This window comes from Acomys minous (assembly GCF_964271855.1).
Source record: "Acomys minous genome assembly, chromosome: 1".
NCBI classification, from domain to species: Eukaryota; Metazoa; Chordata; class Mammalia; order Rodentia; family Muridae; genus Acomys; species Acomys minous.
In genome coordinates, this window is record NC_140483.1 from 59,926,333 (window position 1) to 59,950,828 (window position 24,496).

The 24,496-nt window shown below is 41.6% G+C and overlaps 1 protein-coding gene across 5 annotated transcripts in view; it reads right to left on the reverse strand.

Annotated features, from left to right (window-relative positions):
* The window catches only part of THSD7B (thrombospondin type 1 domain containing 7B), an 837,579-nt gene that overhangs the window by 500,491 nt on the left and 312,592 nt on the right, over window positions 1-24,496 (reverse strand). For all 5 annotated transcript variants that reach the window (XM_084778453.1, XM_084778450.1, XM_084778452.1 and 2 more), the window contains 2 exons: window positions 14,995-15,243; window positions 1,161-1,330 (listed from right to left, as the gene is read on the reverse strand). In XM_084778453.1, the coding sequence (XP_084634579.1) occupies window positions 1,161-1,330; window positions 14,995-15,243 (419 nt within the window). The remainder of the gene's footprint in view (window positions 1-1,160; window positions 1,331-14,994; window positions 15,244-24,496) is intronic.

Consider the following 24,496-nt stretch of genomic DNA (forward strand, 5'->3'; position numbering starts at 1 on the left):
CAGGCATCAGTTGATGGTAACACCCAACTGCTGAAGACACCACTTGTTTTAGATACAGAAAATAGAGAAGCTAAGCTAAACTGACCAGGAAACTCTCTCCCTGCTAGCAAGCTTTCATAGTATCAGAAGGCATTATGCAGGCTGCTGAAGGAGAAATAGTATCAATGCTGTTAGTGCTAGATCCTACATTCTATAAAACTGACCTTCCTAGCAAGATGTGCCAATTTGTGCAGTAACGCCATGATGGTTACCATCGTTACCACCATGATGATAACCAATGACTTTCTGATTGACTGTTCCACTGGAGGCATTTTATACCTGGCACTGTAAATCTGGTCAAAAGCTCATAAGCAGGGAGACTACAAACTCTGGGAGGAAGCTACTGCTATTATTTTGCTAACTAGTCATGTTTTCAAACTGCCTTATAAATATTTATCTTTATACCCATGGATTTGTGTCACTATCAACGTTGGTCATAGAAGCTTTGGGATGCATCAGGTAAGAATTAATGCAGAGACTTAATAGCTAGTCAAAGTGCCAAGTGTAGGTAACTGTGAATGCTTAACTATGGAGGCAGAATCATCTATCCAAGTCTCCAGAGAATATAACGGAGGAGTGGACAGAAAGTATCTGGGAGCTGAAAGATGAGGAGGAGAGCTGTAAAAGGCAGACTTCTGAGTACATCATGACTGTTCCACACATCGAGAGCACCGATGGTTACTGGCACAGGACCTACTCAAGATCAAGTGGGGGAGGGGCCACTGAGACCCCACCCATTTCCAGGGGCTCTCAGCATTTGGTGTTTGCTGAGTGAGGCAAAAATGAAAGTCGCTCTCCTTTGACTGGCCACCAGTAGGCTGCCCATGCCCCCGTGGTTGGTTCCATAGCTATGTGAATATAGGAAGCACTTAGGGACTTAGGGAACTTGAACTTAAGAAATTATTATCCAAAAAAATCAGGACATGAAGTTGAGAGAGTGATGGAATGGAGGGTGCTATGGGAAGTTGAAGGTAGGTGTGAGTGGCAGGATATGATAGAAACAAAAATACATTTAAAAAATTCAAATAATGACTTCCAAGTTAAGAAAATTACTAGGAATGGTACAGGGTTGGGTGTTCCTTCTGGCCAGCATCACCCTCTACCAGGAGCTGGCTGCCTACCTTCCTTGGCCCTTGATGTGATGGTTGCTGGTAGGCTCTGGGCACAGTACACCTCCCGCGTCTGGATCCCACCACCGCAGATTGGTCCTGTCTCGTGCCAAAGTGGGTCCTGTTGCTCCAGAAGAAGAGAGACTTGGCATTCCTTCCACTCAGATGTTCTCCAAGAATACCTGTTCAGTTTTATTGGTTTAAAAGAAGAAGAGGCAATGAGAAAAGTATACAGCTTCGAAGAAAGCAGGCAATGACATCAAACGTGTATGAAAAGCTCTTTCTCACTGTGGAGAAAGAAGTGCCCTGGCCTAGCAATACTAAAACCCTGTTATTTCCCACTGGGGAAAAAAAAAGAACAGTTGTGCATTGTGGCAATAGATGTCACAAGGTGACCAGACTGAAGGAAGGAAAATGGGCAAGTGATGGTGTGTCTCAGCATGAAGTAGAAGAGAGAGAAGAATTAGAGGAAAGGTCTGGAACCACAATGAAGCTAGTAAGTGGCAGCTGAAATTGCCATTGCCAGTCAGTAGATAGACTTCCAGATATCTGCATGCAAGTTAGCTTTCTTTTCCAATTAGCAGAGGAATGCGTATTCCTTCTCAAATATGCCGAAATGGACTCTAGCATCTCAATCATGTTGTAGGAATCATTTTCTTCCCACTTAACACCTTGACACTGGGATAAAGCAATTAAGATGAATTCATTAAAATGTGTGTTACATGTTTATTAAAATGTGCTATCACTGTATATGTCACTATGTGTCAGTCAACAAATATTTTTCAACACAAGCAGCGTGAAGTTATTTAAACTGACTTAGAAATGGGTCCCCCCGGCTTATTACTGATTGTTTAAGAAACGTTTTTAAAGCAGATAAAACTAAGGTATTAACTTACATGAGGGTTTGTATATGATTTACAGAAAAGGAAACTTCGGTGATAATACCCAGGTTAACATCTTCAGGCATAATACCCCTTTGTGGGTTATTGTAGAGTTCATTGAGACCAGATTATTAATATAACCCGCTGTACTCTCATACATACCCACAGACTCGTTACCTTCTGGAACAACAATGAAAACCTAAGCATATTCTAAGATGTTAGGAAAGAGTTCTCAGCTCTGTGACTGCTTATAATAAAGCTAAAATATAACCATTAACACATGTCACTAAAACCATGGTTTTTCTACAAATGAGAGTGAAATTGAAAAATCAAATAGCAAATATGAAAATATCTAAAACTCTTGGTGGTGATCAAGCTCTTCGAAGTGAATGTGATCCTTGTACAAAGTGTAGAAGCCTTGAATCGCTGGTCTGTGAGGAGCTCGTTGCCGAGAGGGAGGTGCAGATGGTCTAGCCAGGCTTGTTGTACCTCGGTTTCCCTCCCTCACCCTTATTACTTCACCCCACATGACTTCCCCAGGCTTAAACATCTGTGTACAAGGGACTACAGGGGAGAAGGTTCAGCTGTACGAGTGTAAGGACCTGAGTTCAGATGTCTAGCTCACGTGTAAGAAGCCCAGGTGGGGTTGGGAAATGAGAATTCCTGACACTTTCCAGCCAGCCAATCTAGATGCATTAGTTAGCTTCGGAATTAGTGAAGGACCCTGTCCCAAGAACAAGGTGGAGAGGAGTTACAGAAAACACCTGCCACCAACCTCTAGCCGCCACATGCATGTACACAGACACACATGCATACTCTACACACACAAACATACATGTATACTATGAACAACCATATGCACTATGCACACACTGGGGTAGGGATTTGTGGCAAAGAAGGAATTTGGAGACCCAAGACCATCATCTTCCTCTTTACAGGTGAACACAAACAACATTCTTCTAATTCCCTGGGCAGAGAGAAGGTCAGGTCTCCCAAGATCATGAAGCAGCACTTCTCCAAAGGAATAGCTGTCAAACAACCCATCCCCAGCTTCTGACCTCATTCTGTCTGGTCGCATATGTGAAGGGCTTGGCTCTGAGCTGTGGGACATGGGTAGCTCTGTTCTAGGACAAAGTACAGCGTAGTTGGTGACTGACTGTAGGACTGAATGGGTACCCAACTCTTCTCTTTCTGGTGGTCTTATTTCTCCACTCAGTCTCTCTGTCTAATAATAAGCTAGCTACAGCAGTTGACTCCAAGCCAGTAAGGCAGACAGACAAGAGGCATAGTGTGCACTGTGGTATAGACCACAGCCTACTTAAGACTTTCACCAACCTCATTTGAGTAGGCGACTTGCTACTTAGTAGTCCTTCAACTGGATCAACCTGATCTCTACTTCTACCTCCCCATTTATAAGCTGCAGACAATCACAGCAAACGTTGAACCTGGCATATAATGAAAGGGAATACTCTTTCTATTCTTTAAAAAAATATTTTATTAATTTATTCATATTACATCTCAAATGTTATTCCATCCCTTGTATCTTCCCATTCCTCCCTCCTGCTTTCCCCCACTCCCCTCCCCTATGTCTGTGACTGAGGGGGACCTCCTCCCCCTGTATATGTTCATAGGGTATCAAGTCTCTTCTTCGTGGCCTGCTATCCTTCCTCTGAGTGCCACCAGGCCTCCCCATCCAGGGGACGTGGTCAAATATAGGACACTAGAGTTCGTGTGAAAGTCAGTCCCCACTCTCCACTCAGCTGTGGAGAATGTTCTGTCCATTGGCTAGATCTTTGAACTCTTTCTATTCTTTATTCCACTTCATCCCTACTTCATGTGTGCGTGTATGTGTGTGTGTGTCCTTTTTTTTTTTTTAACTTGAGACAGAGACAAATGTATTCCAGACTTGCTTTGAACTCATACTTTTTATGATGTCACCAAGGATAACTTAGAACTTCTGATCTTCCTATTTCAGCCTCCATAGTACTCCAATATAGGTATATAATATCACACCTGGTTTATACAGTGCTAGTGGTGGAAGTTAAGGATTTACATGTGATAAGCGAGCACTTTACCAACTGAGCTATTTCTCTATTTCCTCTGTCTTTTTATATCTGCCCATTGCTGCCTCACTACACACATACACACACACACACACACACACACACACACACACACACACATGGGTTTCATAGGTCTCATCAGTAGTTATATATGAGGTCTAACCTAGCACTGTTCCCTCTATGCTCCAACATAGTCCTGCCAGACAAGATGTGCCCTCTAGGGCAACTGTGGTGAGAGAAGCTCATTTTAAAATGGACAGTGGTTAATGCAAAGACTAGTCAAAGTAATGATAATAATAGACTGTGAATGTTCAGCCGCAGCTGGGACATCTGCATCAACCACTTTAACCTTGAAGTTCAAAAACAATTGAAGAACAGAAGGCAGAGAGAATGCTAGAGCGAGAGGCTGGCGAAGAGCACGTTCCTCGGGACATGACATTTCTGTTGCACACATTGCGCAAAGTCGCTGTGGTTCCTGATACCAGACCCATGCAAAATCAAGCCTAGTTAAAATTCCAGCGTAGATGAAGAAGTGGTTCCCAAGGCTCCACTCCAAGCTGAGGGTTATTGGTGGCTGATGGCTACTGAGAGAAGCAGTGTCATCTTTCATCAGGGCTGTGGCCACTGCTACAGTGTCATTCCCAAGTAATTGTTTGCATATTCATGTGCAGCACTATTTGGACATCAGCTAGCTTTATTTGAAAAACAAAACAAAACAAAAGAAAGAAGATGGAGGAAGTTGTGTTGGGGTTGGAGCTGGAAAGGGAATGTAAGATGGATGTGACCAAGATACATTGTATACCCATTTAAAATTGTCATAGAAAAATTGTAAATGTTTTTAAAATAAAAAAGTCCTAAATTAAGTATTTTTTTTAATGCCACATTCACATTTCAGCAAACAAAGTGTTGAAAGGAGCACGGAAACAGTTTAGCACCATTGCAAGTCAAACCGGGAATGGGTTATCTTGTAAAAACTGACTTTTCAATTAATTTTTCACAACCCTGTAATAATTAGCAATGGATAGAATTTGGAAGTCATTAGGAAGAAAAATGAAAAGGAAAGCTTAATGACTATGGTTTTACATAAAGAAACAAAATCTCTGTTGGTAGCTCATTAACAAGAAAGGCTCAACTTCCTCCATTCACTGGCAAGTGACAAAAATCTCTGAAGAAAAAATGGGGCCTTTATCACTATCACTGTTGTTTCCCACCCCTGAGAAAATACCACCTCAGCAAGAGGCAAGAAAAAAAGCAGCCTAGTAAGGACCTATGCTCCTGTTTAAATGTGAGTCATCTCACACTCTGTGCTCATCTCTTTTCACTTTAAGAGTTCCAAAAGCCTCAGCTATGTTTAGTCACAAATCAGCCCTCAGCCATGAAAACTGAGCGCCCTGAACCTCACCAACATGAGAGAGGGTGTCTCTAGGATCTGAAAGAATAAGAAATCAAAGGAGTGCGCTCAGCTAAACGATGATACTTCAGAAGTGCTCGTGGCTGGCGATAGGCCTTGGCAAAGGCTGGCTCTCCAGCCTGCGACATTCTCTTTAATGGCTGAGTTTGTGTCCAAGACTGCGCTTTGCAGACCCCTGTCTCCACCTCCAGTGCTTTTCAACACACTCTAATTTTGCCCTCCTGCTCAGGAGGGGACTATGGAGTCTTAGAAACCACAGGCTTATGTCCTCTGGGGAAGCAACACTCTGAAAGTGGCTGTGGAAAAGCCTCCAGTGCAGTAGAGGAACACCAAAGGAAAGAAATGAGTGAATTTCCATGCCCCCTACTCTGGCAGGTCTATAGATCAATGTGCTTTTTTCCTGACCAGCTGGGTGAAGAGAATAAACTTGGCATTAATTTATTTGGGCTGTCATAGTGCCAGCATAGATACTTTAAATAGTGAAAAATAACAGCTAACACTTCCCGCCGCCTATTCTATGGCAGGCTTGCATTAATGAGTGAAGGTACAGTACTTCAACTTATACTCTCAATAATCCTATGATAAAAGTAGTATTTATTATTATATATGAGAGAATGGGCATGGAAAATAACCTCCCCAATATGGCATAAGTAAGTGGTAGAGTGGAACTCAAAGCAAAGTTTATTTGACTCTGTAGTAACAGTGAGCAAGAAGGCCACAGAGATCACTCTGGTACAACTGGAACCAAGTTCAGTAAACAAGAGCTGATCTGCTGTCCTGGTTATTTCAAGAACCAGGAAGTGCTGGTACTGATTGGAAGAATTGTATCCTGGGCTAGAATACAAATACCATCCATTGGTCCTTGTGATACTGTCAGTGATGGCTGTCCAATAACAGTTCTCAATAACAAGATAGTCTATCTGCTAGTCACACACAAACATGATTCTAGAACAGCTACCAACTAGTTGTTTTGTAATTACACTAGTATAGAGTCACAGGGTTACATTTCAGCACTTTGGATAGAGGAAAGGTAGTCATGAGAATACCAAGCAAAAGACTCTCTAACTGAAAACTCAAATCATCACTAACAGTTGCCAAAGGCAAGTTTCCTAAGAGGGGAGTGAGTGGCTTTGTCAAGAAAGCCTTAACATCAAATCCCTCATACTGTTCCCTAGTCAGTTCTTCGTGTGTAAGTCAACCACCCACTCATGTGTAAACAACTCTGGGGTCCCTGGTGTCAGTGAGTGAACACACCTCCAGCCATTCTAAAACCTCTACACACGTCCAAGGAGGATAATGTCCTGAGTCCTGAGCGAAAAGAGGCAGAGAGCAGAAGACCAAGTAGACACCAGTGTTCTAGCATGTCAGTGAGCATGTTCAAAAGTCAAGCTGGGGGAATGTTTGGCCCCTAAAAAATGTTTGGCCCCTAAAAATTGTTTGGCCCCTAAAAAATGTATGGTGGGAGAGATGCTCTAAGGGCCGAGACTCAAAGCCAAGCTACAGAGAGAACCTTGCAGGCTGTTAGAAGGGTGATGATCTCCCAAAGGCAATAGGAAATTATGAAAATTGGGGAAATGGCAACAAGATGTAGCAGTTTAGGTGCTAAAAGATCACCCAGGAGGGTAATGAAGAGGTGAGGGAGAAATCTTTGTACACTGCAGCAGCCCTGATGTGTCTGGAGAGAAGCCATTGCAGTCTAGATGCCCTTTAGACAAAAACACCTTTCTATAGATTAAGCACAGGGCAGAAGAGAAAAGGAAGGGTGATGGGTGATTGTTGCATTTCTTCCTTGTCCACATATAAAAAGTAAAAGCCCTTGGTGCCAAATGCTCAGAAGATAAAGCTCCAGAAAGATGTGAAAGTTCCAGATGCCAGGGAGACAGGACCATGCACTGTAACTGAGCCGTTCAGCTCTTTCCTTTCTGTTTACATCCTAGAACCTAATTTCTGAACCCATAAACCCATGCCTAAAGCCTGTTACCCACTAGTGGCCATTCAGCACATCTGCACTAAGTATAAATGCAGATGAGACTCTATCATGCTTAGATACTACATGCAGTCTACATATCAGTGTACCGATAACAACAACAACAACAACAACAAACTCAACAGAGAGTATGTGGCTGAGGAGCCAAGCCAGTGGTTGAGAGCATTGGTGCTTTTGCAGAAGACCCGAGTTCAGTTCCTAGCACCCAAGTCAGGCAGCTCACAAAGCTCACAAACATCTGTAGCTACAGCTCCAAGTTGAACATGCTCTTCTGGCTTCCACAACCACCTGCACTCATGTGCACAGGCACAAAAACACACACGCGCGCGCACACACACACACACACATAGTTACAAAGAAATGATGCATCCTAAAAGAAAAATGAAAAGAGACCACGAGGCTGGGAAGGAGGAGGGATGAGGACACAGGGGATGCGGGTAAAGGGAGAAAGGATGCACAGCTGTGACCAATGTGCATTGTGGAACTTTCAAAGACTAAAAATAATAACTACAGTAAAAGACACTAGCGCTAACTCAAAGAGCAACCTTCTAACTGCGGATATACATTTCTCATACAAAATGCAAGAGATTAAAAAAAAAAAAGTCTAGGCTAGGACAGGGACGACTTGAAGTCCTGGAATTAAGTGACTCCCACTTCTTGGCCTCGTGACTGACGTCCAAGTCAGGGATGCTGCAACCAATCCCATCCCTTATGTTGAGAGATGAAGAAAAGGGAAGTTTAAAACGTTCTCATTCTTTGGGTAATGAGTACAACTCACTAAATGGGAAAAGAAGAAGCATTTGGCAGCGATTCTTTAAAGCTCCCCCATCACACCGGTGTGTCATGAAGTGATTCTGACAGCCTCACGACGCCAGCTCCAATGCAGCCTCTGCCCCGCCACAGCGGGAGTTTTGATGCTCTCGGAAGGCTCAGGGCTGCCTGGAGTGTGGGCTTCCTCTCTCCCTCATCGAATGGCTGAGACGTGACACCAAGAACATGGGATAGACTCTTAAGTGATTTAATGATGACAGATTGATAGGATAATTGCATTAGCTTAACGGTCATGTTTTGATTGAGCACATATAGATTTGCAAACACTCCTGGAAGTGAAACCCCTGTGAAAGGTATTCAGATTAAATGTGTGCGTGTATTAAAAATCAGTGCTCTGCAGTGTGACTAATTTATGATAATGTCTGTTGTCCTTTGGAAGTTGTAAATGCACTTGGAAAAGAATTAACTTGTCTTTTTCTTTTTTTTTCCCTGAGCAGACCATCAACATAAGGGAACTGGTCAAGCCTTTATACATTTTATGCTCTAGTAATTTTTTATTGGATAGAGTGGGCTATTGATTATGGAAAGCTACTCTGAAGTGCAAGGCTCTCTGCTCCGCAGCAGATGGCTTTGCTAGCCAAACTCCACATATGTATTATTAATAGACTTCTATCGCTATGCACAGCACTTAACAGTGCGTTAACTCCCTCACACTAACTGGGGATCAGATCTTCTGTCCAGGAAGACTCATGAAACCACATCCACCAGTAATAGATAGATCCAATAAAGGGAAGGTGCCAGGGTCCCGAGGAAATCATTTCAAATTCTTAGAAAATTCGTTTCGTTTCTAAAACAGAGTCTCCTTAGTGTTCTAGGGTTCCAGGGTACGGCTCCTTTAGTTCTCAATTGCTACAGAAGCTGGTTTAATTTAAACAACTGAAACAATGCCTCCTTAAAGGATCCATTCATCTATCTGACAATCTTCATCGAGCTTGTATTGCACGTGGGGTGTTGGGTGCACTGAGAGAAATCAATGGGAGAAGATTTAAAAGGTGTGATTGGTGATGTATGTTAGAAGCCAAGTAGTGAACAAATCCAGACTGTGATCTCACTCCTGGCCCTACCTGAGGTAATGCTTACAGCCAATGAAAACAGAAGCCTTTTAATCTGGAAAATCAGCCGTGCTATCAGCGGAGACCATCAGAGACTGCACAAGGCCTCTACGGTCATCGATATCTGTGGTAGTTACTACCTGATCATCTCTATTGGTCTAATTTCAGATGCCTTTCACAAAAATGCCTTTCATTGCTTCCCACACATTATATGATAATTATATGCACACAACAAAGTGTACACGCAAAGCATTGTTCAGCTGGCACTTGAGCACACATTCATTCACCCAGTGTTTAGTAAGCACTGAATATGAGTTAAACGTTCTTCTAGGGATGAACAAAGGAAGAAAGAAATGGGGGAGGGGGAAAGATAAAGGGAGGAATGAAGGAAGAAAGGAAGGAAGGAACGAACGAAAGAAGGAAGGAAGGAAGGCCCTACCCATATGTGTATGGGGTGATGTGTGAAAGCATCATTGCTAAGCACTCATAGACGATGTATCATTACTATTTTGTTTGGAAGAACATATGCAAGCTTTGCAGAATAAATACATCAATGTTTTCCGTTTCCTCCTTTCTGAATCACCCACTGATTAACCTCATGGGAGACTGAAGCAGATTTTGAAGGGAAATTGCCCCCAAAGTACTTTCTTGTTTTGTAATTGGCAAAGAAGAAAAAAAAAAGCCAGCCAGGACAGTTTTTTTTTTTCACACACTTTTCCTAACATTCTGATAGGTTCCAACAGTCACTTTGGCAATTCTAGTCCTCAGAGTTTACTCAAGGAAGAAAGAATTTTATCTAGAAAATATAAAATTGATCTCAGTGCTTCAGTGAGATGTTAGGGACATTCAGGCTGATCTCTGGGGCCAGGTAACAAGCAAATCAAAAGGGGATGCAGGAGCCAGGAGATGGCTCTCGGCAGGAGCTTGCACAGACAGACAGTTTTGCCAAGGGCTTCTAGCCTATTCATAATAAGGATAAATTCACACCTAGCAGCAATGAGGAAGGCAGGGTGGTTTCACACAGCCCATCTACTCTGTGCCAGGCCAGAGTATTGAAACCACATTTAATAAATTGTCTTTTCTCTGTGGTAATGTTGCATAGTCTATATGGTACCATTAGCCATGCAGCTTCTGCCTTGAAATTTTCTGAACAGATTTTACTCTGCATTGGTCACTGTCACCATCTAATGCTGCTGCCTGCTATTCAATTTCAAACCTTAAATGATTATGTAAGAGGAGGAACAGCCATCTTCCTATGAAGAAAACTTGTCTCCCATCCACGGGTGATAGAAGTTGCTGGCTGGAGGTGTCATTTCTAACAAAGATGTATACAAGTGACTTTTTAAAATCTACATCCTTGCGTGATCATTACAAGTTCTCCCACTAGAATAGAGTTCTCTTCCTAACTACTTCAGACTGTAGGTCCATCATAGTTTTTTTTTTTTGACACAAGGAACTTAGCATCTGACAGGCCCCTGTCCTTAGCTTTATTAAGACTTTGCAGTACACTAGGCTGCCTCATCTTGCACAATCGTGGCAAGCATTGATGTGTGGCTCTAATACTTTAAATGTTAACTGAGACTCAGGAAACTCCCCCCCCCAAAAAACCCCCAAAAAACAGGTCCTAGTCATTTTTATGTACTGCATATCTTCTAGTGTTTTAGGGCAGAAGATGATGCCTAACAGGCGACAAGAATCCCAAATAACTCAAGGTCACCCATGAAAGGGAGACTCACCTCTCTCCCATGCTTGTCACCCTCAGTTGGTATGTTTAATGTTACCCTGGAGCTGGGGGAAGGAGCATATGTTTGCTTACAGATGTGTGATGTTGGAGAATAGAGCTGTGTGGGCTGTGGTCCTTGAGCCTGTGTCAGAAGCCCACGCCTAGATGAAGTTAAGTGTGTACAGTACTAACTCTTAGTTCTAAACTGTTTTTACAAGCACAAGATAACTAGAGATTAACTCCTTTCCAATTAAGTTGTACAGCTCCTCACACGTTCTCATTCTCAGCAGCACCTTAGACCTGGCTCCTTTTAGTTGCGCCTTTTTCCACACACAGGTGCCCTAAGGACTGATGCTCACTGGTCACGGCTGTGGCGAGTCAGGGCAGCCCATCTGGTGAGGCACCCTCGGCACTACACTGGGGAGAAGACCAATTTGCAGGGACTAAATCTCTTCTCCATCTCATGCCCTTCTTGCAGCATTTATCCCTAACTTCCAAAGAGGTTAGTTATTCACTTTCTTTAAAGAATATCCCCAACCCCAAAAGACCTTGTTTAAATAAAATTTCTCACCTAATACTATTTGATCCTGTAAGGAGTGCTGACAGAGCCCATCACAGCATTCCGCAAGTTTCTCTCTTTACCTAATATTAGAGTATTATATATATTTTTTAACAACTCATGCACCCAAAATAAATTTTATATATTTCTATTGTTCGTTTTTTCATGGAAAATGAAGTCTGTTTCCATAAAGGGAGGACTGAGTGTTTTGCTGTCTGAAGTCTCCCTAGACTTAACCCTGTGCTGGACACAGAGCAGGAGTACTGTGTTTATTAATTTAATGATCGAACATGTTTTCCACAAAAAAAGACAAAGGAAGGGTAAAACCAAATCACAATGTGAGGGTTTAATCAAAACAAAGCGAAGACTCACAGAACCATGCATTTTCCAGCTATGGAAAAACGGCGTGAATTAAATCGCCTGATGTATGTGGACACTCATGAATTCTGGGATGGAGATGGCTATGTGTGCTCCTTAATAGATTTCTGTTTTCATTTTCATTGCTCACAATGAATTTTAATCACCAGTGTCAAATGAGAAACAAAAGCAGAGCCTCGGCCTTTTATGCTGTGCGCTGTATTTCCTGTGGTAGAAGCCACAGCCCAGAACCCAGATAAATAACAAGGGTGGCTGGCGCTGGCTTCTCGGTTGTTATTCATTTTCCTGCCTTGCTTGTAACTAAGGAGAAACATTAGGTAACACATCCTTCTCTGTAGGCAACACGGCGTGGTACTTCAGTGATTCCTTGAAGAAGCCCCTTTCCAGCAGACCCATCATTTGAAAAGGTTTGTTTTTTATGTTTTTAGATAAATGCCAAACTCAGCCGTGTGTTCAAATAGCTGAAGTAGAGGACCAGCTTGTCATCAGAATAATCTGCTACTCTCTATTTCCAGATATCAAATATCAACTGATCGTTACAGGGCCTTGCTTTGGATGCCTGATTATCACGGTCTTAACTTATTTTACGTGTCTCCTGGAGTGCATACCTCACCTGGAGTGATGTAATGGGCATGCATAACCCTTGGAATGATGTAATGGGCAGAGCCTGAGTGAGACGCCACGGTGACAGTGAATAATGCTTAGAGTCCGGCTGGATAGGAATCTTCTTCTATGTACCCTTCATAATGAGTTCATTTATACCTGTTACATTACTGTCCCACAATAGTATATGATGATGAATTAAGATTCTATTCCTACCTGTACACAATGAAAAAAATCTGAATTACACATCCCTGAGAAGAGATTTCCAAAATATACAGAAGAAATTATTTTACTCTTCGTGTGACTTCTACGATATGTCATACAATGAAAGAGAGGATTCTCTAATGTATGCAAGGACCAAGTTATACCTGAAAACAGCAAGAGCAATGGCATCCTTTCTGTACTGCCTTTATGTCGTAAGCATTGGGCCTGGAATTTTATACACACAGTCTCCAGTGTTTCAGTCTTATACTGTAAATGATATAATTAACAATCCCACTATCGATGGAAGTGCCCAGAGAAGATATGGAGCTTTTGTTTGTTTTGTTTCAGTTTTTGAGACGTGGTTTCTCAGTGTAGCCTTAGCCACCCTCAATTCGCTTCATAGACCAGGCTGGCTCCGACTCACAGAGATCCTCCTGCCTCTGCCTCCCTGAGTGCTGGGATTACAGGTGTGATTCAGTGCACCAGGCTGATATGCAGCTCTTTTGAGCTGCCACGGCAAGTAAATGACAGACATAAAATCTGATTGCAAGTATATCTAGCTTTGGAATAGAAAGAGATTCTAGTTACAGCGTCTGCAAGTCAACCGTTTACTACTCTAAATTAGTGTTTTGAAAGGTGGCTGGAAAATGAAAAAGATGTGATGGATTCAATATAATAGAATTAATGGGCAAAGGACCATGAGTCGCATCCTACTGTGCTGCTGAAGTGAGGGGCAATGAAAATCTAAGCAGCCTGGAGCTGCAGGGATGGCTCAGTGGTTGAGCATGTACTGCTCTTGCAGAGGACCAGAGCCCAGTTCCCAGAACTTACATCAGATATCTCACAGCCACCTGAAATTCTTGTTCCTGAGGCCCCAATGCCCTCTTCTGGCCTCCGTGGGCAATGACACTCATGTACATCAATCTGGACACAGATGCACATGTACAGATAATTTTTTTAAAATAATAATTCCAAAAAGAATCTATGAGTCATTTTAGTAAGGCAAATATAGAGGAATATAGATGATATATTATGGATAAATACATAATGGATACATAATAGATAGATAGATGAAAGATAGATAGATAGATAGATAGATAGATAGATAGATAGATAGATAGATAGATAACATACAGATGGTGTTCAGTCAACTCCAACCAAAAAGGTAAGAACAAAATGGGCTAGAAATCTTACAGCAGAGATGTATCTTTGAATTCCACAATATATACATTATTCAGAGTTAAAGAAGGTCAAATGTAACACCAACACCAAGAGACCCATGCTTTCCTCTAGGTTTTTATAGCTATCCAGGCTCAGGAAATAAGAGTGCAAGTTGGGTTCATCACAAAATGATGGATATATGCAGGAAACTGTTTTTGCCTCATTTAATATTTTTCTGGGGCCAGGAATCTATCTCATCCTCATGCCTTTAAAGTTACAATAAGCTATAAAAATATCTTCGCAAATAGATATATATCTAACATATAGTTCAGGCAGCTCTCCATCCTTAATAGACTCCCCAGTAGACAACCAGCCTCGGAGGACTTCTGTCATTATGAGCTTGGAGTTCACAGCAAACCCACAACCTAAAAAGAAAATACCCTGGAGGCCTTTACTAAGTGCAATATGGCCAGTGCCCTTCCCCCGTCCCCGCCATTGCCAAATGAAAATCAAGATGTTAGAATCCAGCTAATAATGGATAGTGAGCCACTTTCCAATATCCTCTGGCTCCCGGGGGCCTCTGGAAGAGAAATTGTCGCACAGACTGCCAATGATACTTCGAGGCCACAGGAGGATCAGAATTTGGGTGCTGCAAAGTCATTAGCAATACAACACGCGGGAACTATTTCATCTCTCTACTGATGACCTCGTTTGCACACAGAGCATGTTAAGAAGGGCTCTGGGCTAGTTACAAGTACCACGCCACATTTCATCTGTGTGAACCACTAGAGGAAATAAATGGCACTAAGGCATTTTTGGAAATCTTGTAACGTCAGTGATGTAGAACCAGAACTTGAATGGTGAGATCCTGAACGGGAACCCCTGCTCTTAAGCCACCGCACTGCACTGCCAAGTAAAGGAATTCCATGCTGAGAAAGGTGCCGTAGAAACAAGAGGAGGCTGTAGCTGTTAAAATATTCCGAAGTGAACTACCTGGGACATGGCTGCAGAAGCTCCCCTTCAGCAATGCAGGTCTCCTTCTCAAGAAGTTCCGGACATTCCTGGCCACCTCCAATAGCAACGTGCTTCACATTCCGGCTCCTGCTTCTAACTCCAGGTGATAGACTCCTGGATCGGCAGGTCTTGGAGCAGGGGCTCCACGGGGACCACTCAGAAGTCTCACAGTCCTTCGGCATCACACAGGGCTGGACTGTCAGTGGGAAGGAATCCTGCATGCAAAGGCTGAAAGAATAATGGCGGACAAGAAAATTAAAACGTAGATTAAACAGATGCAATCAGCATTATGAAATTCTTACTATGAGAAAAAAATGTTTAAAAGTTAGTTTGAGTTGTGCGTGCATGCACACATGCATGTGTGCGTGCGTGTGTGTGCACATACCAAGGCACACAAATGGAGGGCAGAGGACAACTATGTAGAGTTGGTTCCCTCCTTACAACCTGTGAGTTAGAATACGCAGCCATGTTTTAACCTGCTGAGACATCTCTCTTGCACTAATTTGAAGTCTTAATACTAATTCTTTTTTTTTAAGGCACAGGCATCAGGACAAACACTAATATATATTACATGTTATGAATATAATCTCATTGCAAACAGTGATGCATATCTATGGCTCCATCATTCAGGAGGCTGAGGCAGGAGGATGCCGTGAGACTGAGTTCTAGGTAAGGCCCTATCTCGAAGCAACAAAGCTGCCTCATTCAGGGGCGACACCTATAAAAGTAGGTGTGCCCCTCATGATGTAAACTATTAGCACTCACTGACTAGGTCTTGGCTGTGCTCTCACAGCAGTGTTCTGAGATCATCTCTCAAGAGATACACTTTGCAGAGAGAAGAACTTGGGCTCATAGAGCCTATGTAATTTGTCCGCTGTCAAAGGAAGGTAAATGAAAGCTTTAGAGTAAAGTATCTATTCTTAGAACTACTGAGATACTTTTTAAAATAGGGTATTGATTATGTTTCTAAACACTATTTAGCTCTTAGCATCAATTTTTTTCACATGCAAAAATGTGAGTAAAATCAAACAGTTCAAGAGTCTAATTGGAAAGCAGATATATTAGAGCAAATATATACAGTGGCGAAGTCAACACCATGACATTTATGCCACCGAGGAGAAGCACAAGCAAGAGAGACATAAGCCAGCTGGGAAGGATGTCAGTGCTGAGATTTCAAAGGGTAAATGGGAGCTTCCCAGACCCATGAGGAACTCACTTTATTAATGGGAATTGAACTCTTGAAGCATTGAGATATTACCTCCCTGTTGGGATGTGAACCTGGGATAAGTGTGACCCAAATGCTAAATTTTCAAGCAACCTGACTTTACATCAGTAACTTTAAAATGACCAAAACAGGGGGTATTTACACTATAAAAATTGGCCAACTCTATAAATCAACCAATCTCTAATCTCACAAGCCTGAGCCAAAGTTGAAACCCATTCTGTTTTGCTGAAGCATTAAATGGCAAATAGGAAAGTGAAGAGATTAATATTAATATGATGATGATGATGATGATGATGATGATGATGATGATGATGATAAAAGAAAGTAGAGAAACAAGAAGTAGGATCTGAGAGTCAAGAGAGATAGCTCAGCAGCCCCTCAAAGAACCTGAATCTGAGCTCAGTTCCCAGCATCTGTGTCAGGAGTTAACAACTGTCTGTAACTCCAGCTTCAGAAGATCTGACGCCCTTTTCTGGCCTCCGTAGGCACCTGCACTCACATGCATGTACTCTCACAGAAACACATAATTTGAAGTAAAAGAAATCTTTTCAAAAAAGTAGGTCTGGAAAGACTTCATGTTATGGGCTATGGAGCATTAATTGGGAATGAATAATTTTGAGTGGAGGAAAACCAGATCCAGATAAGGAGATAATATTCCACATGCTAACCGGCAGCCCTTTATTTTTCTCAACTGCTCGTTATTAGCCCTCACCTTAATTCAGTCAAAGGCACCCAAAACTTTAAGAGGGAAAGGATAATTATCATAGAAATGTATGCATATCAGTGTTTGAATACTGCATCTCAAAGTTAAGCCACATAGTCTAGCAGAACACTGGGCTGTACAACAGTTTTCAGAATGATTCCTCCATCTATAGGCATAATGTTTCAAGGTTTTTAACTTGGGAAGATATGTAAATAAGCACCCTACTACTCAGACAATGCAGTGTGCAGAAGAAAACATGCTCATGGTTGCTTAGTGAGCATAGTGAGCAGTTTATAGGAAGATTTCCATATCGATACACTTTGCTAAGCTCCTGAGGGTAACTGTCACAATCTTAGAAAATATCATATAAAGCTTTAATCCAGTGTTTAACTTCTTAAATTCCATTTAGAACATTTAGACCACAAACATTTAGAACATTGAGAAAGTGCAAATGGCAGTACATATGACAAATTCTTTAATCCAGTGCCCTTTTCTCTGGATCTGGGATGAAATGCATGAGGCAGAACTGCTTATCCTCCTATCACAGAACATACTGTCAATCTGTGTTAAAGTCAGTTATGGGTGTGTGTGTGATGTCATCCTTCATTGTGACACATTGGAACAGAACACTGCTGATCTACAAAATATTTATAGGATTTGAGTGCAAAATTATGTACTAAGTGTTTGCCTCTAGATGTCAGAATGCAGCATTATATGAGTCTTTGAAAGAGTTAACCAACTTAAAATGAGACATTAGGGTGGGCCCAAATCTAATATGGCTGGCATTCTTGTAAACAGATTACCCTCCTCCCTCCCTCCCTCCCTCCCTCCCTCCCTCCCTCCCTCCCTCCCCCCCCCTCTCTCTCTCTCTCACACACACACACACACACACACACACACACACACAGGGAAGGGGATGAGAAAACTAGGAAGATAGAGGCAAAGGCCATGCACATGCAAGTTTAAGAGGGAGGCTTTGGAGAGAAAGAACCCATACCACAATGCCATGGTCTTGGCTGCCCAGCTTCCAGAATTTGAGAACACTAATTTATCTTATTTATCAACCAACTGTGTGGTATTTGCCATGACAGTCTAAGCAAAGCAATTCAGAAATCTATTTAACTCTTTCCAGTTGGTTCTGGTTTTAGAAAATGGTTTTCCTTTTCCAAGATGGCCTCCCCTGTCCTTTCATAAAGAAACTTCCGGGGCCTGGGGGAGTGTCCCAGTCAGTAAACACCAGAAGTAGAAGTGCAAGGGCTCAAGTTAGATCTATTAGTTTGATTCAGGGATGGTGGCCAATGTTTGCCATCCCAGTGCCGGGGTGTAGAAACAGGTGGACCCCAGCAGCTCACCAGCTAGTTGGCCTCACTGAGTCGAGGAAGATGGAATTGCATGATTGCATGAAGCCTGGAGCATTTTGTAAAGGATGTCTAGTCTTTGTGCCGCCTTTATATTTTAATATAGGGCACATACCTCCTTGAATGTGTGGTTGGTCTCTTTCAGATATTGCTTTTAAAAGCCCACATACCAAGATTAAATTAAAAATAATAACTAATAACATTTTAAAGTACCATATCTGCTCCCTTTTTAATTTGACCTGTGAAATCCTTTGTACATAAGGAACTCTTGACTGCACTGTGTAAGGCATCATCAATATCCGGGCCCTGAATTCTGCATCAAGATCAGCTTAGTCTCTTCTCTACTGAGTCTCACCATCTGCAGAAGACAAGGGCCAATACAGCATGTTGTGCTCAGTCTCCACCTCTAGATTTGTGGTGACCTTTCGTGCGAGTGGAATCACCCTATAAACAACAGCACACAATGAACACTACTGCCCACACCAAAATGGGAATCGATCCCTTCATGGAAGGTGGCGTGCCTTTTTAATGAAACAGGCGTAAGCTGCGGATTTGTCTTTCAAACTGGAGATGCTGTGATAATTGTGCCTGCTTGACATTTATAGATCATGCTGTCATCTGTAAATTACCTCACGAGTACTCAGCTGTAAAGGGAATCTTCGAAACTTTAAAACGACTCTAGCTTCTACCTCTCCTGGAAACGTAAGAACATGCTTGTGCTTACAAATGAACAGAAACTGTTATAAAATAAAAGTCCCTGTTGACGTGCCTTAGGTCATTAGCCCTGCACTCAGGACTGCTTTGAAACAGTACTAAATATTTCAAACATGTGGATAAAGAGGTCCTCTACCTTCCAGCAAAGACTAATAGTCCATCCAGACGCCCTGAAATAAACACAAACCCACAAGTCCATCTAAACGTCCCATGCCCACTGCAAGCCTACTTCCATTTGTTTTTTTTTTTTCCTTTAAACATATCTATCATTTCCATACTGAATTGCCCTATTTCAGGTCATATCTAATACTTTGCTTAAGTATCTATGTGTTCATAAGTAATATATAGTTGTGTCATAGATTCTTAAGTTTTTGCTTAAACGTTGTTTTCAGTGCTATAATTTTTTTTTATCATCTATTCATATTACATCCCAATTGTTATCCCCTCACTTGTATCTTTCTCTTCCCACCCTCTCTCCCTCTTCTGGCCTATTTCCCTCCCTTAGACTTATGACAGAGGGGTCCATCCTCCTCCATCATATAACCACAGCCTATCAGGTTTCATCAGGATAGCCTGCATCCCTTTCCTCTGTGTGTCCACAGGACCTGCTCTGGAAGTGCTTCCTCATCAAAATTGTGGTTTCATGTCTATCCATGGTGATAACACAGAAACAGTCCAGTGAAATTTTATTTCTGAGTACTATTCTAACATATAGGCTCTCTTTAGTGGTCATTCCCTGTTGGAGGCGTTTTGGTCACATTTCCATTTTTTTTTTTTTTTGCCTGTTTCCACAGAATGAAGCATCGGACCTCTGTATATATGTCTGTACTTTATAGACATTGCTGTGGCATGCAGAGTTGGAATGTAACAATGTGAGCTGAACTTCCCCAGTGTTTGGAGGAAGAGGAGAAGGAGCAAATGAAGCTAACTGAACCTGTGGTAAAGATTCTACAAGGCCAAATGATTGAACTCTTTGGGGAATTAGGCCTCTGCAGAGCAGAGCTGAGGAGTCCTGTCCTTACATCTAACCCATCCCATGACTATGTTGGAACTGTACAATGTGTTCTTAGGAAACCACTATCTGCTGCCAATCCAAAAGGCCAGAGTGCCATGAAATGGATTGGAAATCCACAACAAAGATATCCTTTCTTTGTTCTGCAACTCAAATCTCATGAAGCCACTTCTACGACGAGAACTGGGCACTCAGGATAACCTTATTTCCAGGCTGAGGATAGCAGAGGTCTCACATTTGGTTCTAGAGTAAGGATCACCTCTTCTCTTTGAGATGAGAGCTGTGGGTTTGGTTTGGTTTGGGTTTTGTTTTTGTTTTTTTGTTTTTGTTTTTGTTTTGTTTTGTTTTGTTTTTCTCCAGCAAACACTCCACTTTCGGATTAGAGGTGTTTGCACTTCTCCTTTCTTATCTGCGCCCAGTGTTTGGTGTTTTCCAGATTACCCAGGAGTTACGGATAACACAGACTTCCTGACCTGGCCCATCTGGCTAGTGTACTGTGTCAGAATGAAGAAAGCTTCCTTGATCCCCATACCCCATTTCTTAGAATCTATGAACTTGCAAGTTTACATGCCTAAGGGGCCATTGTACACGTACTTGATGTAAGGGACCCATTAGGGCAATGACTTTAGAAACTCTAAGTGCACAGAGAGTAATCCCAGTCTATAAGAAGAGATGGAGGCGCATGATCACGTGGGATTTGAGGATAGCAGAGGTCGTGATGATTCAAGGCCACAAGCCAGGGAATATATGAAATATATGCAGATATAGTGCAAGTTATTTGCGTGAGAAACTCCAGGAAGAACACAGAATTCCTTTCCTCATTTTAAGATTTTCAACTATCTTTAGTCTCTGGTGCATTTGCCTTCCAATCTAGCTGAACTAGGCCTGGGGTGGGGAATAGGGCAGAAGAGAGAGGGATGGTGGGAACAGGAAGATGCAGGCAAGGGGATAACAGCCGGGATGTGAGATGAGTAAATTATAATCAAATTTTTTGAAAAGGAAAACAGTGCATTCATACACATAGCTGCATATAAGGGCAGAACAGAGATTCATTGGAAGCATTTTGTCTGTTACTTAGTGCCTGAAATTCCTAGTGTTCTCATGGGTCCTGTGTTAGGCTCTTACAGGCTACGCCACAGCAATCAAGAAGCTGTGCATCTCAAGGTCCTGTCAAAATAACCATCTCCCTTCATCTCAGCTTCATTTATCTAGTCTGTTCTTTCCCTTTATGGAGGTTTTTTGTTTGTTTTTTGGTTTTTTTTGCAGGTTGTTCTATTCTGATGAGGCTGCCCGTCCAGCCTTGGCCTTCAGCCTCAGGAATACATACATGCATTGGCGTCTTCCAAGTTCACCTTCAAAGCACAAGATGAGCGAGTAGTAATAGGTCTCAGGGTGACTTGGGACATTAGCTTAAATATGCTTAAATGATTCCTTCCCAGGTCATTGGTCACATCTTAGTGAAGTACTGTCCCATGGGCCATGGAAGATGTGAAGATATAACAAACACACAGATGTATGGTTAATGCAGTGTATGTATAAATCAAATCACTACATATACCCGCCAAGTAAAGGAAAAAAAATCTCCATTTTTGCCTTGATAGTTTATTTTCCATTAATGTGATTTTAGTGTGGCTCCAGAATATAGAAGAAAAGGTGTTGTGCTCATCTTGCTATATTTAACTAGAAAGCTAAAAAGACACATGACTCAAGGCCTTGCACAAGCCACAAAATGACCTACTCTATAAATCAATATATTCCTAGAATCTAAATCTACTTCACACATGGCAAAGGGTATGGATTAGAGTAATTAAAAATGTATGAGGAAAGTCTCTAACTGAGAACATATTTCCATGTCTTTTCATTTTGTTCTATATTACAAGAATCAATTTATAGAATTTAATACTGCCAAAGTAATTTTATAGCTAAAAAGCATATTTTTCTAGAGAAATGAAATTGTAACTAAGAGATCATTTTTGGAGACTCCTGATGAAACTGTGGGACATTCTAAAGTGTGGCTGTTCCATTCAAGAAACACTGTTATCAGGGGCTGGAGAGATGGCTCTTCCAAAGGACCTGGGTTCAATTCCCAGCACCCACATGGCAGCTCACAACTGTCTGTAACTCCAAGATCTGACACTCCCATACTAAGGCATATTAAAATTAAATAAAATATTTTAAAAAGAAAAAAAAAAGAAGCACCGTTATCCACAGGGCAGCAGGTTCCTCAGATTGTGATGTAAAAGCGGGGCAAAGGGCTATTCCACAGCTACCAGATTATAACACGGGGGAACATTTGAAAGATCACATCATGAAAACAATACCAAGAAATAAAATTAGAATAGAGAACTGCACCAGAACTGAGGAGCTAGGATTAAAGGAAGACAGACCTGGGAGACCATTCGCGTCTTATGTGATTGCTTTTGCTAATTTTGATACCTGCCACCCTGTACACAGGGACACACAATAGAAACATGACAAGGATATGACTTAAAAGAAAACCTGTATGCACCAAGGCCCATGCAGCTTCTTGGAAGTTAAGAACATCGCTTTAAAAGCATGGGTTCTCAACCTGTCAATCGCGACCCCCCAAAGACCATCAGAAAGCATGGATATTTTACATTATGATCCATACCAGCAACAAAATCATGGTTATGAAGTAGCAACAAAAATAATTTTATGTTTGGGGTCACCACAACATGAGGAACTGTACTAAAGGGTTGCAGCTTTAGGAAGGTAGAGAACCGTTGATCTAAGATGACCATTACTACCCACTGCATTAAAGGATTTTGAAAATAAAGACGTTTGCATAAGCAGAACATTCTAAGTACTGTTTGGAAGATGATTTCCACAAAATGAAGTGACTTCAACTTACCAATAAAAATATTTAGGACTACTGTAAGTCTTTTTTCCCTGAGACTTTGTAAATATTCTCTACAATCTCCTTTCTTGCCAACTTAACTGGTTGTATTTTTCACTTTAAAAACTTATTTACCTAAGTGAGGTCAGTGTTTAGAAATAACGGGACACTTTGTAGGACAGACAGCTTCTTACTCCCTAATGATTAATGCAAACCAACCATAGTGTTAAAATTCCTCTTAATTTTGATACATACAATTTTAAATTTTCCAATAGATAATAAACCGAGAATAACACCGTAAAGCTGAAATAGCAGTATGAAATTCTGTTTTATGTGCTGTTCGGTTGCTCCTATGAGACAGAGATTGCTCTGTAGACACAGATGTAAGCGCACGGATATACTGAGGCATTAAATTCTCCAGGAGGAGTGTCCTCGGTGTGTATTATAGGACTCCGGGATGTGTTTAGTGTCGTGATCATTTCCTGTCACTAGAAAACATTATCCGGCTGAGATTTAAAATGTAGCGCAAGTCTCAGGATATAAGAGATTTTATCTTCTCAAAATTTCTCAGACAGGATACTAAGAATGACGTGTAGGTTCAGAAGGGGGGCGGGGTAGGGGGTGGTAACAGAAGAGAGACGGGAGCTAAAAAGCCACTGCTTTATCACAGAGAAGTGAACTGAGCCTCTGGAAGAGAAGTGATTTTCTTTTCTGGCCAAAGCTAAAATTAAATAACTGCTTTTTAGTTTGCTTTTATGTTCTTTCCTAGTTAAAAACGTTAAAACCTCCTCTTGTTATATAAACTCAGATTTATTAGATTCAAAGGTTACATCAACAAGAAGAGGCCCCTTTTTAGTCCAACTTTTGGGTGATAATAGTTGTGACTTAACTGAAACTCCCCCTCCACATCAACTCCTCTCAAAAACCATTGAGAAGGAAAGGTTATTTATCTTTATATTGCCTTTGCATTCCACACCTGGAGACAGAATGTGGACAAAGTCTCTCTCTGTCTCTGTCTCTGTCTCTGTCTCTGTCTCTGTCTCTGTCTCTGTCTCTCTCTCTCTCTCTCTCTCTCTCTCTGTCTGTCTCTCTCTCTCTCTCTCTCCCTCTCTCTCTTTCTCCCTCCCTCTCTCCTTCTCTCAGTCTCTAATCTCTCTCTCTCCTTTCTTCCCTCTTCCATCTCTTTCTCAGTGACAGGACAATGCCCCTCTCGCTCCTTATAAGAGACTCTAATCGTTGCTATCTGTGAATGTTATTTTAAATGGTCAAAAGTTCTTGGCCCAAGTAATTAAATTCAGAATCTTGAGACAGTAATGCTGCTGTGAAGGAAAAATTTACAGTGCTTAACAGGATTTGTATAGATGTTTCTTTTCACTGTATTTCTAGGATGTTGTTCTTCAGAAAACATACATTCAACAGTAACAGTAATACAGGCCAGAAATATTACTCACTAGAAAATATACATTAACAAAAGTGCTAGAAATAAATATCAATTAATAAAATTAAAATAAAAACAGCATGGGAAATGCCATGACTAGAAAGTCCAAGGCAGGAGAAAAGATTTCACGATGGATGACATAGTGATGTAAAAAAAAAAGTTACATGAAAAAAA